This window comes from Pristis pectinata, chromosome 18 (genome assembly GCF_009764475.1).
Source record: "Pristis pectinata isolate sPriPec2 chromosome 18, sPriPec2.1.pri, whole genome shotgun sequence".
In the NCBI taxonomy this organism is placed as follows: Eukaryota; Metazoa; Chordata; class Chondrichthyes; order Rhinopristiformes; family Pristidae; genus Pristis; species Pristis pectinata.
In genome coordinates, this window is record NC_067422.1 from 18647254 (window position 1) to 18672125 (window position 24872).

Consider the following 24872-nt stretch of genomic DNA (forward strand, 5'->3'; position numbering starts at 1 on the left):
ACAATTCCTTTTGCAATTTATCTATCAACAATTTATACTCGCGAAGTATGACTAAATAATGTTTAGAAATTAAGAGCTTAAGCATTCATGCATTGTTTACTTTGTCAAGGTTTCTGAGCTTGTCCTTCATCAGTTTTGTTAAGCTTGAAGATCCTGTGGAAAGGGAAGGAATCAGCATAGGTCTCTACAAAGAAGTCACACAATAATACTGAAAGTGGATTAGAACACAAAACAGTACAGCACAGGAAAAGGCCCTTCGGCCCAAGGTGTTGTGCTGAATTAATTAAACTAGTAATTAAATGCAAAACTAAAGTAATCCCTTCTGTTTACTCAATATCCATATCCTTCCATTCTCTGCACATTCATGTGCCTGTCTAAGAGCTTCTTAAACTCCTCTGTTGTATTTGCATCCACTACTACCCCTGGCAGTGCATTCATTTTCAAAGAGATAAAGGTGACCCTAAGAACAGGGAAGAAGGATTGAACAGGTGGGAGGAGTAGGGAGATTGAATTGAATGTCAAGAGTCTGAGAACTTAACAGAAACAAATTGATAAACTGTGTAGGTGCAGTTAAAAAGTTGTTTGGAACTATCAATTTTAATATATGTAGCCAATAAAACTCCAATAATCTGGCATCTGATTGTTTGGAAATCTTGATGGTCTGGTATCAGCTGCATTCATTTGTCCAGAATATGAGCCAGGGGTCCAGAGTGCAAGCTGGGTACGCAGGTGGAGCCAGGTGTGTAGAGTGGGAGGCAGGGCCGGTGTTGGGATCCGGAACATGGTAGGTTTGTGGCCAGAGCCAAGGTGTGGGAGTGCATGTATATTTCATGCTCCCTTTAACCATACTGGGTCATTGGAAAATATATTATAGTTGCAGTGTAACATGTAAAAATGTGAAATAAGTGTGTTTGAGTATTAATAGGAGTGAAATGTAATAGTCTGGAAAATCTACTAGTCCAGCATCACCAAAATCCCAAGAGTGCTGGATAATTCAAATTTATTTGTATTCAGTCTATTTCCATTGAAGTAAGGTGAATTTTAGTGGGATAGAAATACCAGTGATGTTTGGAAAACATTTGTATCCCCAACCCCAGAAAAAAATTAACTTAAGCAATTTCCATTGTAAAGCAAAGGCAAAGTATGAGTAACGGACTGCATGATATTTCCTTCAGATGTTCTCAGTCTTATTTGTTGTAACTCACCAACAATTAGTCATTTGACAGTAAATGAAGCTTTGACGTTCGCAATAATTTTCAAGATTTTGTTTTCAGCTTGTGCCTAGAACATTTTATTATGTAGTTGCAAACGCCTTCTGAGGTCAGGTACTTAAGATTCGAAATGTGTAGATTAAAGAGGTAATTTAGAGGTGGTTATACATTGTACAACAATATTTTTCAATTTGTACAAATTATAGTGTTTCTTCCATCTAAATTCTACTTAAAGCTGAATATGGTGCAATATTTGTGCACTTCATTAATGCCAAATGCAGAATGTTTCTGTTGCGAGGTAAGTACATGTAACGTTTAAAAAAAAGTGAAATAAATGTGTTTGAGTAGTAATAGGAGTGATTATATGGTTAGTTTGCTCAGAGATCTATTAGATTTTCACATCTATTTTGTACATCTTCTAGTGTAAACAATGAAATGATTTCCTTAATTTATTCCATTTCCTGTCTCCAGCCCTGTCAGCTTGTATGGCCCTGCTAAACCTGATAAACAGATTACTGCCTGTGGCTAAAGTCAACAGATTGAATCCACCTTGTGTTTCATCTAGGTCTTATGACTTGACTGATGTTTCAGCTGTCCCCTCTTGATCTGGGGGGCCCTCAATTTCTCCTAACTGGACAATTGTGCGATAGTATTGTTTTAAAGTGCGCAGGCCCTACTGGCTTGCACATTAAACGGTGGATGAATCACTTCATTTCATTGCTTCCTTAAGCTTGTTTTTATTAAACAATCCATTTTCTTTCTAAACTTCTGTTGCCTTGAGTGGTCTGTTGACGTGAGCTCTGTTTATTCTGATTGAAATGAAAATTGATTTAGACCAACCTCTATCTGATTGATCCTTTGCAACTTTTTAGAAATGGCCATATTTTTCTGCCATAATTATGTTACAATGGAACTTTTTTTGACATGGCATATAAGATTTGTGTGGACTGGTATTGCTTGTGGCAGGATTCCAAAACATAGGATCTTTAAATGTTACTTCTCCTTCACTCCTATTCATTCTTTCCCTCCTTTCCTTCCCTTTTCTCTTCTTCATCTGCTCTTTCCCACTCCTGTTGAAGAAGGATTCCCTGGATAAATGTTTACACAAGCAATTTCAATTTTGGATATGTAATTCAAATAAAGTATACCATGCACAGGATATTTAAAAATGTGGTTATTTCCTGTATGCTTAGACTAAACCACAGGAGAATGAAATATTAAATAATTTCAAATGTTAATTTAATTCATGAATATATTACCTGAGGTTTACTTCTTGGAGGGGGGTCAAATTAAACAAAATATGAACTGGTTGGTTTCTGGAAGATCTGGTAATGCTGCTGTCAGTAATTTGTTGTAAAAAATTTGGTCTACACTTGATTTTTGACAGATTCAAGTTGAATAAGTGAAGTCCAAGATTTCTGAAGTCAGTAAAAACATTTGATCCCCAGAGAATAAGTTCCATGTATGCACTTGAAGGAATGTGCCAAATTCAACATGTTCATCCACTTTATCACTGCACTATTCACTTTATTTGCCTGTCAAAATCTTTTCATAGGTTATTTTTCTGCATGATATTAGCTTTTGCCCTGTCTTTATTAACTGCTTTTTAATCAGCTGGTCCTCTTTCTAAATTTTTTGAATATTGACCACCTCTAAGAACATTACAAGTGGAACTTGAACAACTTCCTCATGGAAATAAGTGGCTCGTATGATGCTTCTTAACAATGGTTTCTTGTGAATCCATCACTTTTTCTGCACCACTGTTAGGGACTGCCCCTTCTGTCATTTTGGGCCAAAACTCTGGAATTGCGTCCCCAAACTGGGTAACCACTCCATCCCCCTTCATTTATTTCACCATTTAAATGCTTCATCTTTGGAAAAAGCATTTGGGCACTTGTCCTAATGCATCTTTCTTTAACTTAATCTTTGAATACTGTGGAATGTAGTGGGATGTTATTTTTAAAAGTGCCATCTTGTATACACCTGGCTGTTCTTTCTGAATTGAGCATTATGTCCTTCCATTGTGTAATGTATTGCATAAATTTTCTTTGACATTGTTTGATGCCAAAGAGATCTTCATTCTGTGTGTTGCTGAAATATTTTCTAATAGTGGACAAATGTGACTTGTGTGTTCTGCATCCGCATTCTCTTTGGCATCTTGCTCAGAGTACACATATTGGGCATAGATTTGCTGATTTTGAAGCTTCAATCATCTTGATCCACTTTCCACTCATACATGTTTATGGGTCATCTTGCCAGTTCTGCCTTATCCACACAAGCATCATAGGAAATGGTCCCAACATCGATAGCAATCCCAAAAGTGTGTTGTCCTGAGAATAGTTTCTTTCAGATACTGATTTTGAAGCACAATGTATATTAATAATGATTACTTAAATTGGACCATGAGTACCAATTAATAAATTTTTTAATGTTCTTTTGAATTTCCAGTATAATAATTCATGAATAAAACTTTTCCATTCACTTTCCCAGGTGGATTGTTAAGTAAATGATGGAAGAATGATTGCTAGACTTTGATTTCATTCCCGAAAGAATTTGACCATCAAAATCTTACAGTCGCTGCAAACCAGATACTATTCATTTGCCCTGATCACCTGTGACTTCCGTGAAACCAAAATACAAATAAATATAAGACACTGATGAATATGAATTTAATTTTAGTCTGAACACACTTCTTTTGGCTGAAATGGAATGTTCAACTCATTCCTTTTTTGGCTGATAACAGATCAATCTAGTTATAATGTTGAAGAGTTCACTAAAAAAATAGCAGTTTTGTTGGATAAGGGTTGTTGGCAGAAAAAGATCAGAGTAAATTCAAAGAGCATAAAAAGAACATTCATTTTCATCCTGATTCCTGTTTGGTCTCCTGTAAATTGTACGTGAAATGCACCAAATCTTGGCATTTTTGATATGTCGTATTAAATGGTAGAGTGTGGAGGCAGATTTACTGGATGTGATAAAAGCATCCGCCATACAAAATTTATTGATGCATAGCTGAACTTGGCTGTGTAGGCGCTCACTGGAACCTTAAAGTCAATCCTAAATCAGTGGCTCCCAATGGTGTTGAACACCAACTCTCCTTGCATCTGTTGTGACCTTGAAACACATTGAAGGATTGTGCAAATCATCAGCAACCCACACCCACCTATTCATTGAGACATTTTAAGCTCTGGTTTCCAACTTGATTTCAAGGAATCTTTTTAGGTCCAGTACCATCATGATGTCAATTTCAGCAACAATGACAAATGGAATAAAGCCAGCAACAAAAACATCTGAAACAAAGAATTAATTTTAGACCTATAGCACAGTTCCCTGGATTTCATCTGCCTTCAAGGACATGAGCAGTTCTAAATAGGATTCAAACAGGAAACGGTAATTTGACCAATTAATGGAAAAGGGGAATTCAATTAAACACATTATCACATCCTGTACAAATTTGATGGCAATATCTTTGAGGTAAGGTCCCATTCCAAAAAAAAGACACACAATGGCTTATATACTTCAAGCTCAACATATAAATATTCCATCAGGCAAACAAAAGAAAATGAAGGCTCCACCGTAGTTCCTTGATTTATTTCTTTCTTCCTTGCTTTTTTTTCTGACACATTTATAGAATTTTATTTTAAATTGCAGATTGTTTCACTTCCTTATGTTTCAGGGGATCAGCGATTTCTGCGTGGCTCCAGATAAATTCATCATGAATATGACCCAGAATAAAATTAGCTCAGGTAAATCAGCACTTTTTAAAACTTTGGTAATTGTATTATATAAAAATGATTCTTCCTCCTTTTCCCCAAAACTGGCAAGTGATATTAATAATACTGTTCGATGGGCTAATGGCCTTGCTATCCCTTTACTTTAATGGCAAGTCACTTTTATGTGATCTTGAATAGTAAATAATAATTTTTCATCACTGGTTAATGTCCGAGCTGAGGATTTCATAATACATGTGCAGAGAATAATAACAAAAAATAGCACAGGAGGTTCATTTGGCCCAACTTTGCCAGATCTTTGGATTTAATGGATAGAAGTTCCAATTTCTGTATTCATTCCCAGTTTCTTGTGTTTTTCTTTTTCAAATATTTTTTCCAAGTCCCGTTTCTTCAGTCATGTATGGACAACCTGTGTTCTGTATATAATTATTCCTCCTTTTGGGGAGCAGCCTTAAATTTATGCCTTTTTGTCAACAATTCACTTTTTTCTAAGCTTTGCAATTTTAATAATTTGGTGTTTGCTCTTTCTCAAGCAAAAAACAAACTGCTGGAGGATCTTGGTGGGTCCTGTTCCATTGAAATGACTTCCAGTTTCTCTTTGAAACTATGGCCACCTCATCCTGGAATCATCCCAATATATCTTGATCATGGCATTTCCCCAATGTAAGGTGCCCAGAAAGGCAATAGATTTTAGCAATGACCATCTCAATGATTTGTATGAATTTAGTAACTGCTTTTACTGTTCCTCAAAAATATTGTGCAAAAGCCAGGATTACACATTTTCGATAACCTTATCAGCTTATCCTTCTACTTGTAAACATTTTTTAAAATCTCTGCAGTATATATGTGCCTCCTTATTCCCTCCCCAAATCAAAATTCATCTATTGTTCATCAGCTGGTGTACTGAGTACTCCCTCAGGTTGCACATAGTCCTTTTCCAAATTCATATTGATAATGTGTCCTTGTCTCCAAGTCCAGCTGATCAATAAAATAGTTGAAGAGTAATAGGCTAATCATTAGAAATATGAGTGTACACATTTCTCCAGCCCATTCAAAGAAAATCCATTTACCCCTTCTCTCTGTTTTGTATCCTTTAACAAAATGCTTTCACTTAGTCCAAAATTCTGTAAATACTCAGTATCTGTGGAGAGAAAAACAGAGTTTTATGGTCAATGAACTTTCATGTGAATGACCTAGCTAATAAAAATTCCCTCCTTTTCTGAAAAAAATGAAATTTCATTTTGATTTCCTACAGTTATTGACAGGTAAAGTGCATTTGCCTTTCTCACACACTTGTGGAGCTTTCATCATCGCACAATATATACTTCCCATGTCAGGAAACAACAGCTGTAGCAAGGCGTTGTAATTTGTGCAAACAAATAATTGTTTGTAATAAACATGTCCACCCTGTACCTGTCACAATTCACATGAATCACATGACAAACTTGTGCTAACCTAGTGTCTGATCACCCCACCTACCTGTGTATTATGGAAGAAACAAAATTCCAATTGAAGAGCAATATAGTTGACACAGAGCAATTCACTTCTCTTTGCTTAAAAAAATGGGATCCAGAAGATTCACAGTCAAGTGGATACTCACGTTTTCATATTTTTGTCTACCTCCTTTCAGGAAATTGATTTCAAAATAGTTGTGCACGTACTGGTTCTTCACATTGATAGCTAGAAACCCTTCTAATTTATGTTTGTTTGCTTCTGTTACAGACATTGTGCATTATTATCTGTATTGTGGCCGCAGCACGCGTAACCCATTCCGAAAGGTATATATTCTGTTATGTCGATGTAGGCTGAGAAGGTGATGTAAATTGTACAATTTTTTTAAAATGGGTTTCAGATATGGTGCGATTTAATTGAGTTCTGACTTCCTACTAAACTAATGCAAATTGAGTTCTTAATATAATACTTCCTTTTATTTGGAAAAATGAGGAATGGGGCTGAGTAGTTAGTTCTTTCTGGAAGCTGGTACATGTGCAATGGGCTAAGAGTCTCTCTTCCATGTGGTAAAGTTCACATGAAAAATGAAATCACTGAGTTATGAATTTTCATTAGAATGTAATATTTGAGTCAGAGTACATTCTTTCTTTCCCTTTTTGTAGACTCTGTCAAGTTTCCAGCGCTCCCTAACAAACATGCAGCTGCAAATCCAAGGATTGATGCATGTTGCAATACCACTATTCCCTATGGCAGAGGTGGGAGCTATATCTTTTCTTTGCAATGTCTTTAACAGTCTGATTGTTGTTAATGTGTCCTAAAGTGTTTTGTCACCTCCAATATCAATATCCAACTTCACAGCAGCTCGTGGTTCAAGTCATTTAAATAGAATTTTAACCCTTCTGCTGTGATATAACAGCCTAAAACAAAGTCAAAAATGACATCTTCTATAACATTAATCCTCCTTGACCTCTCTAGTTTCATGCACCTGAAATGTCAACTGTGTTTTTCTCTCCATATACAGTGTCTGACCTGCTGAGTATTTCCAGCATTTTCTATTTTCATCCAAATCATATCTTTCCCTTCACTCATTTGCCTGAGCTCCATTGTTTGAGTTTGCCCTCTTACCATCCCTCTTAAATCAGAGATTGCCATTAAACAAAAGGTTATACTACGTTGTTCCTGACCTAAGAGATAGGACCAGATCTTGCTGGACTTGGCCCATGCCTGCAGTCCCCTGTGCTCATGTGGGCTGGATGTGAAGAGCCAATCTCACTGGTCCTCCACACTTTTGAATTGGGAGAAGAGGTATTAGCAGTGACTGGGCCATGAGCATCCCTGAAAGCTCCTAACCAGCATGCCAGCTGAAAATTGGGGTGCAGATTTGTCTTCTGGCATAGCTGTCACTAATTTTAACAATTTTAAGTTACCTTTGACATCCAGGAGCATTTAAAAGAAAAATAAGGTTAATAAAAAACAATAAAAATTCCCTAAATAATTAAAACCAATAAAATCATTTGAAAACCCACCTTTCTCTTTCATTACCACAGGCCTAAAATGACCATAAAAGTCATAGGTTCTCTAATGGCAGAACTGACCTGTGGAGTCCTGTGACTGAGTGTGGTAACTGATATAATGCCATCTGATGGAACCACTGACTCCAACAAGCAATTTCGCACCAACATTTTTATGACGGAAACTGCTTTGTTTTTTTAAAAGATAAACTATTTCATCCTTTTTTGACAGAAGGACATTATTGGCATACAGCAGCTACTAAATACATCTGAATCCAATTTGCATCAACTCACAGCAATGCTCGACTGCCGAGGACTGCACAAGGTAAACGTTAATGAAGGAAAGTAATACCTTTCCTTGTTTAATATGATGTGTGCTTTTATTTACACTATTTACTGTCTTTTACTATGGGCAAGAATGCCTTGATAGGTTGCCAGACGCAAAAATTGTCACTTTTGCCATTTTGTTAATGAAAGCATTTATTGACCAAACCCATGGCAGCAATGTACGTAATATACAGGATGACACTTCAACAGTAAAATTATAGACAGGCCATCTGATTTTAAATGTTCCAGCTGTAGGTAATGGAGAGCAATGGTTAGGTTTTCTATTATACATAGCCTGATTTGTTTCCTTTCTATTGACTTCAGTTTATATCAGCCCTTTATGTTTTACTGTCCGGGTAACATTACAATGAAAGCTAATTTATACATGGATGAACTCAGCCAGTCGAGCAGAGTCTGTAGAAATGGTTAGCATTTCAGGTCGAAGACCCTTTATCAGAACTGAGAAAGGAGAAAGCAGGTTAGTTTAAGTAGCAGCGAAGGTTGGGGAAGGCAGTGGTTGGAACAAAGGGAAGGTCTGTATAGGGTGAAATGATGTTGCCATAAAATGGACAGTTGAACTCCTTTGTGTAATGTGTTGCTAATGTTGTAAAGTCTGGGTGATGTTGTATAGTCTCGACTACTGGGATGTGCTGAGCAGACTAGAATATGCAAATGAAAGAAAAAAAGAGATAGGAATGACAAGCACACATGGCCCCTCCCAATACAAATAGAAAGAAAAAGCAAGTTATCCAAAGTCAGATAATTCAGTATCGAGTTCTGCAAGCTGTAATATGAAAGATACAGTGTTGTTCCTCGAGTTTACCCTGGGCCTCATTGTAACAGTGCAGGAGGTCACAGAGAGAGAGGTCAGAGTGGGATTGGGATCGTAATTAAAATGGCTGGTGAGCAGAAGTTCAGGGTCACTCCTGTAGACTGAGTACAGGTGCTCTGCAAAGCGATCATCCAATTTGCATTTGCTTTCTCAAATATAGAAGAGGCCATATTATGAACACCAAAAACAGTGAACTAGATTGAAAGAAGTGCGGGTGAATTGCTGCCTTACCTGGAATGATAGTTTGGGTCCCTGGATGGTGGGAAGAGGTGAACAGACAGGTGTAGCAGGGAATGGTACCGTAGGACGGGGAGTGGTGGGTGGGTATGGAAGAGCGGACCATGGGAGTAAATCAACTGTTCAGTTATGTAGCTGTCCTAAATAATCGCAAATTGTTGGATCTAATTTATTTTTCTGTTTGTTTTTATAAAGGACTATCTGGATGCCCTGAATGGTGTATGCTACGATGGTGTTGAAGGGTTACTCTACCTTTTATTGTTTTCTCTCCTTGCTGCAGCTGGATTCTGTGCCTTGATCTGTGCCATATCCCGTGGCTGTAATCACATTGCAATCAGGCAAGTGGCGAAAATTTAAAATTGACCCAGGGATTATTGTCACAGTGCAAATCTTCTTTAGAGGGGCAATTAGGGGGTGATTTCCTGAAGCTATTTGAAATTACAAGGAACTGAATGAGGCAATAGGGGCATACTGTTTCCAGTGACTGAGAGTGCTAGAGCCAAGGAACATAGATATAAGATTGAATGTAAGATTTATGACAGCAGGTGAAAACCTTGCTTGACACAGAAGGTTCTGAGGCTGAGGAATCAATGGAGTTAATAAATAGGATAAAGACCATACCAGCATTTAAGAAAAGCTTGGAATATGTAATATGCAGTTGCTTCATATTAGAAAATCCATTGAAATTTGATTAATGTGGAATTAGATTAATGTGTTAAGGAGCAGCTAACAGATGTCTGAATTCCAATTCATTTCACATGAAGAATGACAATTAGGATCCTAAATGTGCTGCTGTTGGAAAATTATTTTCATCAGTCCATATATAGTACATATGAATTTGTGTAGATATTGTAGTTGCCTGTAAAAATCTGTATTTTGAGATAATAAGGAGAGCACAGCATTTTTTGTTTTGTTTGACTGCTGTCCTAACATTAGCTGCTTTGTTGTCCAGAGATCGAGATTATGATGACATGGATGAAGCAGACCCTTTTAATCCACAAGCTCGTCGCATAGCAACCCATAACCCAACCCGAAGACAGATACACAGTTTCTGTAGTTTCAACAGTAGTATGGGGAGTCAGACCAGCCTCCAACCACCCGCAAACACAACTGCCACTCAACCACCCACTACAGCACCTGCACCTGAGTACATGTAAGTAATCAGTGTACATCAATTATTGTAAACTATAGTTATATTACCTGGTTTATATGCTTCAGATTTTATACCTTTACTGCAAGTTGCAGTGTTGTGCCATCAACGAGCAGATTACCTAACATATATTTTATTTCTGGACTACTGTTCAATATAATTTCCAAAGAAGATTGAGTTAGACAAAAAGGTGGTGATAGATGAGCTTTTGCAATGAAATGTATTGTTGAACTATATGCATCCTGGAATTAGAATTGGTTTATTATTGTCACATGTACTGAGGTGCAGTGAAAATCTTTTATTGCATACTGTTCATTCAGATCAATTCATTACACAGTGCATCGAGGTAGTACAAGATAAAATAACAGAATGCAGAATAAAGTGTAATAGCTACAGAGAAGGTGCAGTGCAGGTAGACGATAAGGTGCAAGGTCAGAACAGGGTAGATTATGCTCCATCAAAGTAAGACATCTCATGTAACTAAATACAGCACTGTCTGTGTCTTTGAATAATGCCAGAAATTAAATGTCTAAAAAAGAATTAAGTAGCTTCATGAAAAGTATAATCACTAAAGTTTATCCTATTACATTTTCTATGTGACTAGTGTAGTGAGGATTGTGGGGCTTATCATATGATTCGAAGTTTATTAACAGTTCAGTGAAACCAAACCCCTCTCAAAATGTGATGCTATTTGTCATGCAGATTGGTTAGAACCACAATTAATTTCTTTTCTCCTACATAGGAATAACACTGTGTTATTTGGTGGAAATCCTCGATTTGAAAATGTTCCACTGATAGGAAGAAATTCACCTCCACCTTCGGTATGTCGGGCATCTGAGACAAACTCATTTTGATGATGCTTGTTGTGATTCCACTTCTCTTTCTCACTTTCTTTTTGAATTGTTTCCATTCTCTGGTATAAGTTTGAGCAAATAGTATTATGCAATTTTGTCTTTGTTGTCCATAATTTCAAATAATTATGATCTATTTGGCAACAAAAATACTGAAGACATTCTGTGAGCTTATCTGAAAAGTAATAGTAGTGAAAATAGCACATCTCAAAGTGGATTTACTTCAGGTGTGTGGAGCTGAATATGATATGAGCATTGGTTGACAGTGTGGCTGAACGTAATGCCCCTTCATTCAGGATATCCTTCTCTCCATCTCTGATAGAAGTGGGGGTGCAAGGGGCAGTGGGAAAGTGAAATATAGTGAGCTAAAGTAACTCCATCTTTCAGGCTTTCTAACTCAAGTAGTGTCAATACACTAGATAAAATATTTCAAAGAATACTGATTTCAGAATTCTCAGGTTTGATCATCATTCAAGCAGGATATTTGTGAGGTGATGGGAAGGGGTGGGGGGGGGGGGGTAAGAGGTGATGTTGGAGGAGCACGATAACTTGAAGTCTTTACCTTTAACTGCAGAACACCAAGTTTCCTAGTTTTCCTTCTTATTGGTATCCATTTGTAGAAATTGGACCTGGTTGCAAACCTTCAGATGCCACATGATCAAACATAAAAGGAGAATACTCAGATGAAATGTTCTGGGGATCTATTGGGACCAGTCCCAATCCCAGAGTAAAAAGTAGAGAGGGAAATCGCTCTCATTTTCTTTCTAAGATATGTTTGCATTCCTTTTATTTGGTAACTTGTAACTTTATCACAGAACAATTAGGACAGTGTTTCTAATGGCAAGGTTTAGTAAACTTTTAGGTATTTTCAGCAAAGATAATGACAACATTTTTCTTTTACTTTATTTAACTTATTTGACTCTCATTGGAAAAGGGGAGAAGAGCAGCACACACAGACAGACATGATAAAGAAGATTACATGATTAAGTATATTTTATGGTAAAACAGATTTACAAATTTTGAAGAGATTTTAGTTTAAAAGTTCAGGATCATAATTAATGCCAATGAAATTAGTGTTTGTCATTGGCTCTTTTTACATTTAACTTTGAGTTATCCCTCATATTGAAAATGTTAGATGCTTTATTTAAATGTTTGTTTGTGTCTGATAAACACAGCCCATGACAAAAAAAATTGTTGTGAAAAGTTCAACACATACCATCAAAGGAACCTTTGATGAGCAGTTCTTCTGCCAGTGAACAGCAGAATTGTGTTGATGCATTGTGATGTATTGTCAAAAATTGCCATTGGTGCTTCTCCCAATTATGGAGTCAAGTACTTTGCAGAATTTCATGTTAGTTTCAATGAGCAAAGATTAACCAAGATGTTTGTTGTTGAACTACTTTTATTTGTAAGTGAGAAATACTTTGTTAAAGCCATTGGAATACTCTCTGGATACCAATATCAGGGATATAAATGGGATTACAGGGCACAATTAGATTGGTGGGATTTATAGACTGAGTGTTCACCTGGTTGAGCATGTGGTAAAGTCACATCAGCCCTGAGTTCATTAAATATCTTTCTGAACCCTTTGAGGAGGGGAAAATATTAATGTGTGGCTATGAATCCATTTCCTCATTGTGCCTCTGAATTTGAGAAATATCTTTATTTGTGATATCATTTATTGAACTTGCTGGTGATTACTTATTTACTTATTCACCTACACCATTTCCCAGTCATTGTTCTCTATTCCAAGTTTCCATTTGCCTATTTGAAAGTTTTTTTATTTATAGTATAATTTTGAATTCAACAACAGAATTTTCTCGATGGTAAATTACTGCTTTGATGTTTTTTTGCCACCGCTAACTTATGATTGAGAAATATTCCATGCGATCAAATTAAAGTTGCATTCTCTTACTAGTTCTGTTATACTAATACTGGATGTAATACCAATATTTCATTTTCTTTGACTGAATTTTGGAGCTGAATTATGAATGATGTAAAACAGTAAGTTTTCAGCATTTGTGTTTTATCATATTTTGTTTCACATCCATCCAGTGGTCATTAGATATCTTTAAAATTAATCTCATGTCATGTTTTTCTCCATTGATAATTTAAAGATAAACTTATTATCTAAACCATTAAGTAAGGAAAAGCAAGAGGTTTGGATTCAGCATGCTAACTTGTATTTGGCTTGGGATCACCAGAAGTTTTATTTTCATTCCTTGTTCAGACAAGCCTCATTTACAAGAGAAACTTATTCAGTTTTGTTTTGGCATAATGATATATTGTTGCTATAGTCCATCTTATCTGTTGACATTTCACAGCAATTAATTGTCTTTCTAGGTTTTCAAAAAGTTATTTAAACTGACAATATTCCTATCCGGCCAGCCGTAGCTTTAGAAGGGTAAATATGAACACTGCTCTACTTCAGATGCAGCACAAATACATAATTTTAACATCTTTTGGTCAATTGTTCTCAAAACCATAAGTGTTCAGTTATTACTCGAGCAATTCTCTTAAGAGACAGGACTACAACATCCTAATAGGATTTTATTGGCAGATATGCAGTTTCAGTTGCAGGAGCACTAACGCTTCATTTTAGCATCCTGAGTAATAATTTGTATTTCACATTCCACAGCTGCTTGTAGAATTTTTTATTGGTTACTTAGGATGAAGTTTAAATGGTACAGAGGAAGTTTTTAAATAATTAATCTACTTTTTTTTAACCAAAGTAAGCAATGACGGCATCATTAGAAATTTTGAAATAAATCCTCGGGGGATTGACAGAAAATAACTGTAGACAAGAGGTTTTAAAATAAAACTGCAGGTGATGAAAGGCTAAAATAAAGACAGGAAATAGGAATGGGAAAAGTCTGTTTGTAGTACACTTAAACAATCATGTGTAAACATGTCAGAAGTCATCCAAACCCCATCTCACGCAACTCAAAGAAAACCATCACTTGGCCCTGAACTTTACCTGTTTTCGGCCCTGGAATGTGTGTCCAGACATATGGTTACAAGACACTGAATGTGTTCCTTCATTGTTTTAATTCAGGCCTATTTTCTACCTTCCTGTTTTTACACCCAAACCCTCAGCCTTCCTTCTGACTACCTGAGTCATTTCATTCCAAGACCTGTAATAAGGATTATCTTTGAGCCATGCCAGATTATATTCCTTTTCACATATTTGAAGAAATCTTCAATTATTTTCACAGTTTATAAACAACTTGCAACTTAAACTAGAACTGATTCAAATACACATTCTGAAGAATTCAGCATTTCTGAGAGCTTCCCATTAGAATTTTGTTTCAACTAGGTTGAAAACTTTATAGAAAGCTTTGTTAGATCCTGCCTCTCTTTTGGATACGGAGGGAAATGAGTTCAAGACTTGTTGACGTGTTCTAAAGGTGCCTTCAGTCCAACCATTAATAAAAGTGGCAGTATATATCACAGATTATTTCATATTAAACAACCCATAAAATTTAAGGAAGATAAAGAATGGCATGTAGTAATGAGCACAAAAATAATGGAATTGAAAAGTGATGCAGAATCATGGAGAGATACAGCACAGGAAAAGGCCCTGTGGCCCACAGAGCCTATGTTGACCATCAATTACCCATTTATGCTCATCGTGTTTTTAGAACCCAATGTCACCACTTAAAATAAGACTGCACATCAAGTAGTAACAGGTTGCTTTTCTTTACAGATAATTGCCTAATTACTTGTCCATTTTATATTTTGAACAGACTTTTTCAGGCAGCTCACTTTTTTAGATCATTTGTTATATGAAACGATTAAATACATTGGACAACTGTGTATTGCAATACTTTCAGAAGTACAGCTCCTATCTCAAAATTGCATGCTGTGGGTTGCATCAGTTATACCTACATAGTGGCCTAGATGTGGTATCAGAAAGAACTGTTGAATATTTACCCTGGAGAAAATCATATTGTCATTACTGGAGCAAACCCTGCTGATATTTATTCATCACTCCTATCCCATTTTCTTTTCAGCATTTCTGCAGCCAACTTTTAATGCCATTCCATATACAGCAAACCACAATCAAATTGTTGCAAAACATGATTTTTCATTCAACCTGTATTAGTGAAATTCTTTGTTGTTGTAAACGATTCTACCCAATAACCCAGAATGTTCTATAATCTGACTGCTAAGCAGTCTTTTAACTGTATTCTGTGATCCCTGAATTCAAAACATACTTGTTATTACCTTATATTGCTTGTGTCTCTGTACCTCTGTAGACTCATGCCAAAACTTGTTCATCAAAGATCACATTACTTTGCATATTTTTAAAGCTGGAATGTTTATCAAAATATTGAAATGAAAGGTTTCCTTACAGATTATTTTTGTCTCCCTTCCAGTACACCCCCAGTATGAGAGCAACCTACCTTGCAGTGAGCGAAGAACCTACCAGAATTTACGGAAATATATTTCCTGTTTAACATTTCTGCTGGCCTTCATAGCAGAGTTCAAGATTTCTTAACAATAGTCCAAAGCCTTACTGTACTAAAAAAAAGTGCTCTGGCCAAAACTTTCCAATTCAATGAAGTTTGATGAGAGCGGTAAAGAACTGTTGAAGATTGATGCTGGCGATCTATTAACATTTTTCAGAAATGGTGTTCAAAATGACTGCTACTCTGAATATTTGTGATTTTACTTCTGAAAATATTGCATGATTTTTTTACATTCCATTATTGGAGACACGTGCACAGCAGATATGTGCTTGGATGATAAATTTGAATTGAGTTTCAATTAGCTTCTGATATAAGGAGTGCCTTGTAGACATACTTTTTTTTTAAAATGTCAGTTTGAACTGAATATCAAAGTTGTCTACATCATAGTTTAATTCTAGGGTTTCAATCACATGATTGACTGCAGAACACTGTTGAGACTGTGATTTATTTTATTCTTGACCAGGGTGCAGAGTAGAATTAAGAAGATGCAATCAAACACTGCATTTCCAAGAAAACAAAACTAATCTAACCTGATCACCATCAATTGTGGGTTTGGCTTTTTTTGGCCACTTGCAGCATAAGATTGGCTGATCATGGAATAGACAGTGGCAAGGAATCTCGCATCTTTCCAGTCAAAGGAGGTGCGATTGGCAAATGAGTCTTGAATGAAATCATACGGAGCAAGAGGAATAAGAAAAATAGAACTTCTTTTAAACAAATAAAAACTCTCAACAAGTGGTTTCTTTTAGGGCTGACTCTGCCACAGATTTTCTTCAGTAAATTTAATTAGTTAATGCCATTTTATACTTGAAATGTTACTACCAAATTCCCACACTAGTCAGTTCTGAGGGATATAATTGACACTGGCACTGTTTGTAATGTATATTTTCTAATTATATAATCATATTGTGAATTTGCTGGAACAGCAATAGAATGATTTCTTTCTAATAAAGGAGCTAAATTCAGATTCCAGATTTAAAATTTATAAAAAAAAATAATTTGTATTAGTTTCTTTCTATAAAATAATTTGACAATGTTTCACCAAAATGTATTAACTAATATGCTTATTGTGGAATAGTAACTGGCTTTAGATCCCTTTCAAGTTTTATCTCCATTTTAGAGAAGCAGAATGGATTTGGCAGCAAAAGCAACAGTGATGCTAGATGCATTCACTGTCATTATACCGTGAAAATGACAGCAACTTCAGAATTTTTGTAAATGCAATGCAGAAATTTCAAAGTAGTTGTAATTGATCAAAGCCCCATCATTAACTTCACTGCTAAAGTGGCTGCCACTGAAACTAACAGGAGCTTCACAAAGGCTGCATGAACTTGGGCTGATTGCCTACCACTTGCAAAGTTCAGATAACTTTAGATTTTACAACAGGTCTGAGGAAATGCAAACATCCTGTGTTCCAATCATGTATAATTAATGAAGATTCTGGAAGAAGTTTTTTATGGAAGAAAGTCTCAGAAAATAACAAAGAGAGGCTCGGGGTAACAGATTTTTAAATGATTACTAATTTAAAAAGACGATCTCGTAATGGCTCAGGATTCGGGTCTTAAATGGTTTGTTAGTTTAAAACTATATTTAAGCTTTTTACATATATGTGCCAGGTTTATATTTTACAGATTTAAATGAATTACGCATTTTATTCAAGGTTTGGATGGGCACATGAATGAGAGGAAAGTAGAGGGATATGGGCATTCTGTAGGTAGGAGGGATTAGCTATGTCGGCACAACATTGTGGGCCAAAGGGCCTATTCTGTGCTGTACTGTTCTATGTTCACATAAATGTTATTTTCTTGATTTTTTTCAGCACCCTGCCACATATCCTGGAACTACTTAATGCCTTTTTGTTTTATGAGCCAGAATTGTATATGTTTCATAGACTTTATAAACCTAGTGCATAGAACTATGGAAAAATATCAGGCATCGTGGCCGTAGAACTGACCAAGAGGTGCTTTAACCCATCCAAGAGAGGGCATGAGCAGTGGCTTTCTTTTGACATGAGAGGAGGTCATGTGAATGTCGGTAATGATTCAGTTGGCCACCTCTATGATATGTAAGGGAGGACTTTCAATCATGATACAAGTCCCACACTGTCTTGATGTGAAACTAACCATGAAACACAGATTTGATGAATGTGGATCACTTCAGTCAAGCAGCCATGCATGTGCCACATTATCAAATGTGTCTGGAAGACAGCATTTAGCAGCTCATGGAAATCATATTCCTAATAGTTTCTGAGTTCACCAGTTTTGACAGTCTCCGGCACAGCAAATAGAGATCCATCACATTTAATAGTATCGCTGATTCCCTAAAATGCTTGGAATCATTTATGGAACCCATTTGAAGGCATTAAAACATGAACCTGTCACATATCACATCAGGAAGAAACTTCTTTGATTAAATGTGATGATCTGTTCAAATGCATTTTCTAAATTCAGTGCAGATTAGTGGAGAAATATTCACAATGCTTGGATTTTATATGACACGTCAAACTGGATGCAGCTTCCATCAGGGTGAATGTTAGGGAACAAAGATTGCCCACTGAAGTAACCAAAAGGAAAGATACAGTTGTGATGTCTGCACCTAAAAAGTAAAGAAGAATTGGGGAGTTGAAGTCACAGTTCTAAGTGAGACAATACAGTCTTCATCTGTATATGTGTCAAATATTGCACCAGTGTGTTGCACTTGTTACAGCCTTCCCTTGCTGGCATGACTGACCCTTGATCCAGCAAACATAGATGAATCTAACATGATAGCCTTTGGTTCATGGACAGTCTGAGGAAGCAAAGGCTGTTATGGACAGGGCTGCTGGAGAACAGCCAGTGGCTCCTATATTTGGACAGTGGGTGGCAAGATGCCACCTTCCTTCTGTCTCCACTTCTCCCAACCGCCATCCCTTTCTTCCCAGTCTCTAGCTCCTTCTCCCCATCCCCCATCTCCTCTTTCCCATGGCAGTGAAGTTTGATATAGAAAATATTCAATGCAAGACTTGATACACTGATTGCAAAATTCTAAGTGAAAATTGAATTAATTGGATTTTCACTATTTTGTAAATATTTGTAACATTTAAATGGCATTAGACTGAGTAAAGAACAACATTAAGTCAATAATCAGGTCTCAAAATAATAGTTTGTGTGGAATCTAAACATCAGAAAAAATAACGTTCATTCTCCCCCATCTGTGTGCCCATTTGTTGCTGCAATTAAGTATTAGTCAATCAAAGTGCCCTGAGTGAGAGGTGGAACATTACATCCTATGATCTTGACCCAAGTGGATGGCTTTTGTGACCATCAGCTGGAAACACTCAACTGTTCAAAGGTGCCTGTCAGAGGCACAGCAGCTGTCCCATACATCTTTCAAACATGCTGGTGGCCAAGGCAACACCTGCCTTTCTTCATTCCAATGACTCATTGGACACTGACTTTCATCAGCTGACTGATACTTTATACTTGGTTAGTAATCCTTGTGAGCACATATGACTTTTCTAAAGGAAATGACTTGCTCTACACATGCATGGCAAATACATATTTAAGTTTGTCCTTTGTTGTTAAGGGGAAAAACGCTGTTTGGGTGTTCTAACTAACTTTTATACTTAATACCTACACAGTAACATTAAAAGATTTTTAGAACCCCTTAGGTCCATCACCAATAACAGCTGAATTGTATAACCAGTTGAATTTAGTTTTTTGCAGGTCATTGCATCAGTAACATTAAGGTAACATAAAGTAACATAACTTGTAAATTTCACTTAACTGTTAAACCCAAGCAACTTATGTTAAATCATTTAATTCTTTCACTGTTGGTCTGCGCTCCTTGATAAGATGGAGTTGACGCTCATTGCCTCTGTCACCACTTTGCATACCAACAAAGAGCTCATATTGTGCCCAATGCTTCATATTCTCCTTGCTCTTTGGCTTCACCTCATTAAAGAGTATTCAAATATTTATCCGTCTCGGCCTTGGAATGTATTCAATGAAAGAATTTGAAAGATTTACAAACTTCTGGTAAGGAAATTTCAAATCTCGGTTTAAGTGGTTGACATCTTATCCTGGGAATATTCCACATGGTTTTAAACTCTCTAGCTAGACAAAACAGCTTTTCAACATCCACCCTGGTAATCCTTCTCTGAATTTTGAATGCTGTGATAAGCTTAGCTGTCATATTGATTGCCGTGTAGAAGAATGAGCTGTTCATGCTCAGTCTGTATTCATGGGATGATATCCTCATTCCAGCAATCAGTCCAGTGATTCTCTGCCGTACTAACTCCAAGGCAAATATGTCCTTCCTTGGGTAGAGAGAATAAAACAACACTATTCTAGTTCTGTCTCAACAAAGCCCTGTACAATCTATGAAACCTTTTCTTCTGTACTCCAACCCCTTTACAATAAATGTCAGTAAACCATTTGCCTTGCTAATCACTTACTGTATCTACTTTTGTCAGTTCAGTCTATTTTGTTTGCTCCAAGCGATTGCATTTGAGAATACTGGAGTGTATGCCACAGAGCATGTAGCTTTTTTTCCCTCAATATTTTTGCATGGAGGATTGCCCAAATTGGGCAGTTTTTTCAAGGCCACCAATGGCTGCTTTTAGCTTCTGCTGACTGCAGATCTGGGCCTTTATCGTTACTCAGCAAAACAAAGTGGTCTGCTGAATTGTATAATAATTGGAGCAGACATTTTCTTAAGTTACCACGTTGCATGCATTGGTTTCAATTAAAAGAAGAGCTGAAGATTAAAATGCTTTATATACTTGACCCAAACTATATTGGATGTAATTTGTTTACTCAAAATCCACCCTTATTAAATCCTTATCAACATTGCTAAGGGATTATTTTACAAGCAGTTCTTTACAATAGTTGTGTGTCTGATTAACATGACTCTTGCACATATGTTCCAGAGCAAATGTTATGTCGTCACACTTGTAATCCAAACTGCTTTGAGTTGAGCCAACAAATAACAATTGTGGAATTAAGTATGATAAATCTTGCTTTGAATTACTGAGTTCAGAAATATTTTACAGCACTCTTTAATCATGTTATTTTATACCCTGCAATAGTTAGTGAATTTAAGATTGTCAGTTGGAATTAAGTGATTGTTTTAAGCAGCAGTTCATTTCATGTCTTTTTTTAACTTGTGTCAGAAATAGTTGTAACCTTTTCTAATCGTCATTGATTCTTCATAAAAGGAATTCCCAAATAAAACCAAGAGTAAAACATGGTGAGGTCAGTCAAAAGGTTAAAATGAAGACATCTAATATGATATTTCCCAACAAAGCTCCCCAGACTCAAACTACAGTTGTGGTTATCTGTATTGATAGGTTCAGACTGGATAGTGCTTGGCCATAAACTATAAATTTGTCACATTTGAATTGAATGCCTTATTAATTTTTTTTGTTATATAATTTTAATGTTAGAAGCAATTAATTCTGATGCATGAAATTCTGTATTGTGCCAAATACACAACTGCAGTGTAAAAACAGTCTTGGTTGAATGCGTTTGAATAATTGTTTCACTGAATTAAAAATAATGGAAGACTGGTTAAAATGAAGAACCTTGAAGCTAACATTAATTTAGATAGTTAAATGGCTAATGGATATCATCAGCTTCTTTATTTGCACTGATGAATATTGTATAATATCAAGAGCTAAAAATCTGACTTATCTCATTGTGGAGTGGAATTAATTTTATCTTTTTATTCTGCCTTTAAGCACAATTCCTCAAACTTTCTTCTTTGCTCCCATTTGGTTTTGTCTCTGTATTCCATAATACTGAGATACAGTGAGATTTTCAGCATTATCTACTAAGCACAAATTAATGGAATTTTTTTCAAATGCTATCAAGGAATTTTGTACTGTGCATTTGGAATAGACAAAGCATGTTTTTCTTGTGAACCACTGTTTAACTGATAAAATCATCATGCAAAACCAGACTGCTGTATGATTTTTCGTCACGTGAAGCCATATCACTTGCTATGAGCACAAAATACAATACATTTTAAATGTTGTATTCTGAAATAAGAGCAGAAAATGCCGGAAAAAAAAACTCAGCAGGTTAGGGGCAGGATGCTGAACATTTCTGGTATTTTCTGTTTTTGTTTCAGATTTCCAGCATTTGCAATTTGTTGCTTCAGTTGAATTTTGTACTGTTTGACTATATGATGCAAGTTAATGTATTTCATAAACTGTTTCAGTATGAAATTAATTCTTACAGACTAACACTTTGAGGCATCAGTTCTACCACTTAGATTGGAAAAACAAGCTAAAACTAAGAAGTTTTTGTTATGAAATAACACATTTGTTCTGCTGTTATTTCCAGTGAAATTGAAGATTAAAAAAGTGCAAAACACAGACAACCTCATTGTCAAAGAAACTTTAAAATGATACCAAAACAAAATTATTCAACTTGTCAGATTTCATTAATATTCATTTGACAAGACTACTATTCATTTGTGGATTAAATCTGGCTTCAGGAATCAGTTTGCTATTGAGTATTAAATATGTATTCACTCCATTCAGCTTTTGGGTAGAAGCAAAGTTCTTATGAAAATTGCAAATGTTTTTAATGAGTTTCAATGGCTATTGGCACTGAGCAATATTTAACTATGATGTGATATTCTCATTTACATTGTGTAATCAACTTCATTTCAGGATCTTTTTAAAATGGCAACCTTTTGTAAATCTATTTAACTGGGTCACCATTGTTGTTAAGGTATTGCATTAGGATTTTTTTTCATTTCCCTGCAAAATACCACTGTTTCTGAATAAGAACAAATATACACAATAAATCATTAATTTTCAATAACGATACCTTCATTATTTTAGGTTTCAAATTGTTAATGGACAAGTTTCAATTGAAATTTGCACCATTGAAATAGTTTCTCAATATAGATTTGCTTCTCAGCCTTTTGGCGAAGATCAAGCATAGTGTGTGTAGATTCACTTTAAGTTGTACTAAATCTTCAGAAAGGATCTAGTTGTTATCTCTCATGTAATTATTTTTTTATCCACTGGCAGCAATGATGGAGCAAATTAAGAATTTCTACCTAATAATATAGATTGATGTAAAAAGAATTATTTTTCTCATTATGTTTCTTCCCAGAAACTGGAGTGGAAGGTCTGTTGATATTCTGACACAGTCTTGAAGCTCTTTAGCACAGTTTTTGCACATATGTGATGAAAGGAGGCTCAGAACTGGAGAAATTTGTTCTTGCATCATCACGCACCACCCTTCCTTACCTTCAGAATTTCAATGCATTTGTTAAATATGGAAATATGTTCTGTTAAAATCAAGACCTCATTGGCTCAAAGATACTTTTTAAAGAAGACATGAATATTCTCATTTTAAAATTATATTTGAAGTTTGCTGAAAACATAATTTGGATCATTGGAAAGTTACCAGGTTACTTAAAGGGAAAATTGCCAATTACTTTCTTCATGAAGTATTTGAGTCATTTGATTGGTACATTAATAAAATGTGATAAAGTACCTACTACTTTACATTACCTTGGGCTAGAACTTTTTTTTAATAAATATTAACAATGCAACAACCACACTTGCTGCATACAAAATAGACACACATCATTAGCAAGTCCATCAGTGTCAACTTTGGTAGTAAGTGCCAGGTTGATCTCGAGTGAGGGGAGAGCCTTGTTCAATGTAATACCACCACATTGCTAGCCAAAGGTAAAAGGGATGGCAGAATAAGCAATGTCTATGAGATAGTTAAAAAGCATGACTGCAAGCTATGCATCTGCTTGGTAGTCTGTCAATTCAGTCGAGACCAATAAATATTTGTTGAATGTCTTTGATATTTAAAAATCTTTCTTTAAAAAATCAACCAATTAAAAAGTTTAGATTATTAAAAATAAAATTAAAACATTTAAAGACAAATCTAAAGTAAACATAATTCAAAACTGTGAATTACTTAATACAAGTTCCTCGCACCTATTTCATGTCAACTACAGCTATATTGGTTTAAAGCATAACTGATGGTTGCATTCGGTTAAAAAAAATGCAATACATAAAGTCTATTGTTACAGTCTACTCTGCAAAACTATGGAGACCTGCCCTCTGAATGACTGTGGCAGAGTCTCTTTTCCTCTTGCTATGGTTTGCTGACTACAGATTCTCTTTTAGTCATCCTGCTTTCTCTCTGGCCCCATACTTATAATGCTTTTTTGTTTTGACCTTGAATGGTAATAACTGTCTCTTCAGCTACCTTCCACCTTGTAATTTTTAGCAATACATTTTACAGTTGTGTTACTATCCCTGTTTCTTTTGTACATTGAACTATTCCTTATCATCCGTGTTTATCTTCTTGCAGACTGAGCTGTTACTTGAATGGGACCCTCACATGAATTGTCCAGCATTGCACCACATGTCATTTGTTCCACTGACATGATCCTTTGAACATTTCAACCCTTCCAATCCCCCTCAATCAGTATTATCCCTTTAATTTACTTTGCTATCATGTTCCTGTTACATTTAATATACTTGCCTGTCCTAGACTATCTACTGTTGATATAATGCCACAGTCAAAATTTGTGCCCTGACCTTCAGTCTGCAGGTTTAAACATTTCAGCATATTTGCAATTAACACCATTTTTTCACTTAAATGATCATCATCATCCTTGACCTCATGCCATGTTAAAATGTTGTATTTCTTTTGACAATATTTCAAACTATATTCCATTGCAGCAACAATATTAAAACACCAAGATACACAAGAAACACTTTAAGATAGGCTTAACACTTCACTTTGTTTCATCTACCACTTGCACAGGGTTTATAAATAGAACTAATTAGACAATGCAATCATTCTCTTTTTTTCCTCCTTCTAGTGTTCTAACTTAGAGAAATAATTCACAGGTGCAGTTGATAATTGTTGATGTCAGCCCTGAGTCAGAAGATTGTGGGTTTAAGTTCTCATCCAGAGATTTGAGTTAATACTCAAGGTGGCATAAAGTGTCATCTTGGAAGGAACTCTCCACCTTCTGGGCTGCTTTGGTAGTGTGATGTTATTTAAACCGAGGCCATGGCTGAGTTTTCAGGTGAAATAAAAGATGATCAGAATAGTGCATGATTTGGT

At 35.9% G+C, this 24872-nt stretch overlaps 1 protein-coding gene across 1 annotated transcript in view; it reads left to right on the forward strand.

Annotated features, from left to right (window-relative positions):
- Window positions 1-19844, forward strand: part of ttyh2 (tweety family member 2) — an 84786-nt gene extending 64942 nt beyond the window's left edge. Inside the window, 8 exon segments of the mRNA XM_052033094.1 lie at window positions 4888-4957; window positions 6665-6720; window positions 7057-7149; window positions 8138-8230; window positions 9497-9639; window positions 10254-10454; window positions 11194-11272; window positions 15682-19844. Of these exon segments, the coding sequence (XP_051889054.1) occupies window positions 4888-4957; window positions 6665-6720; window positions 7057-7149; window positions 8138-8230; window positions 9497-9639; window positions 10254-10454; window positions 11194-11272; window positions 15682-15762 (816 nt within the window). The 3' untranslated portion in view covers window positions 15763-19844.
- The last annotated feature ends 5028 nt before the right edge of the window (window positions 19845-24872 follow it).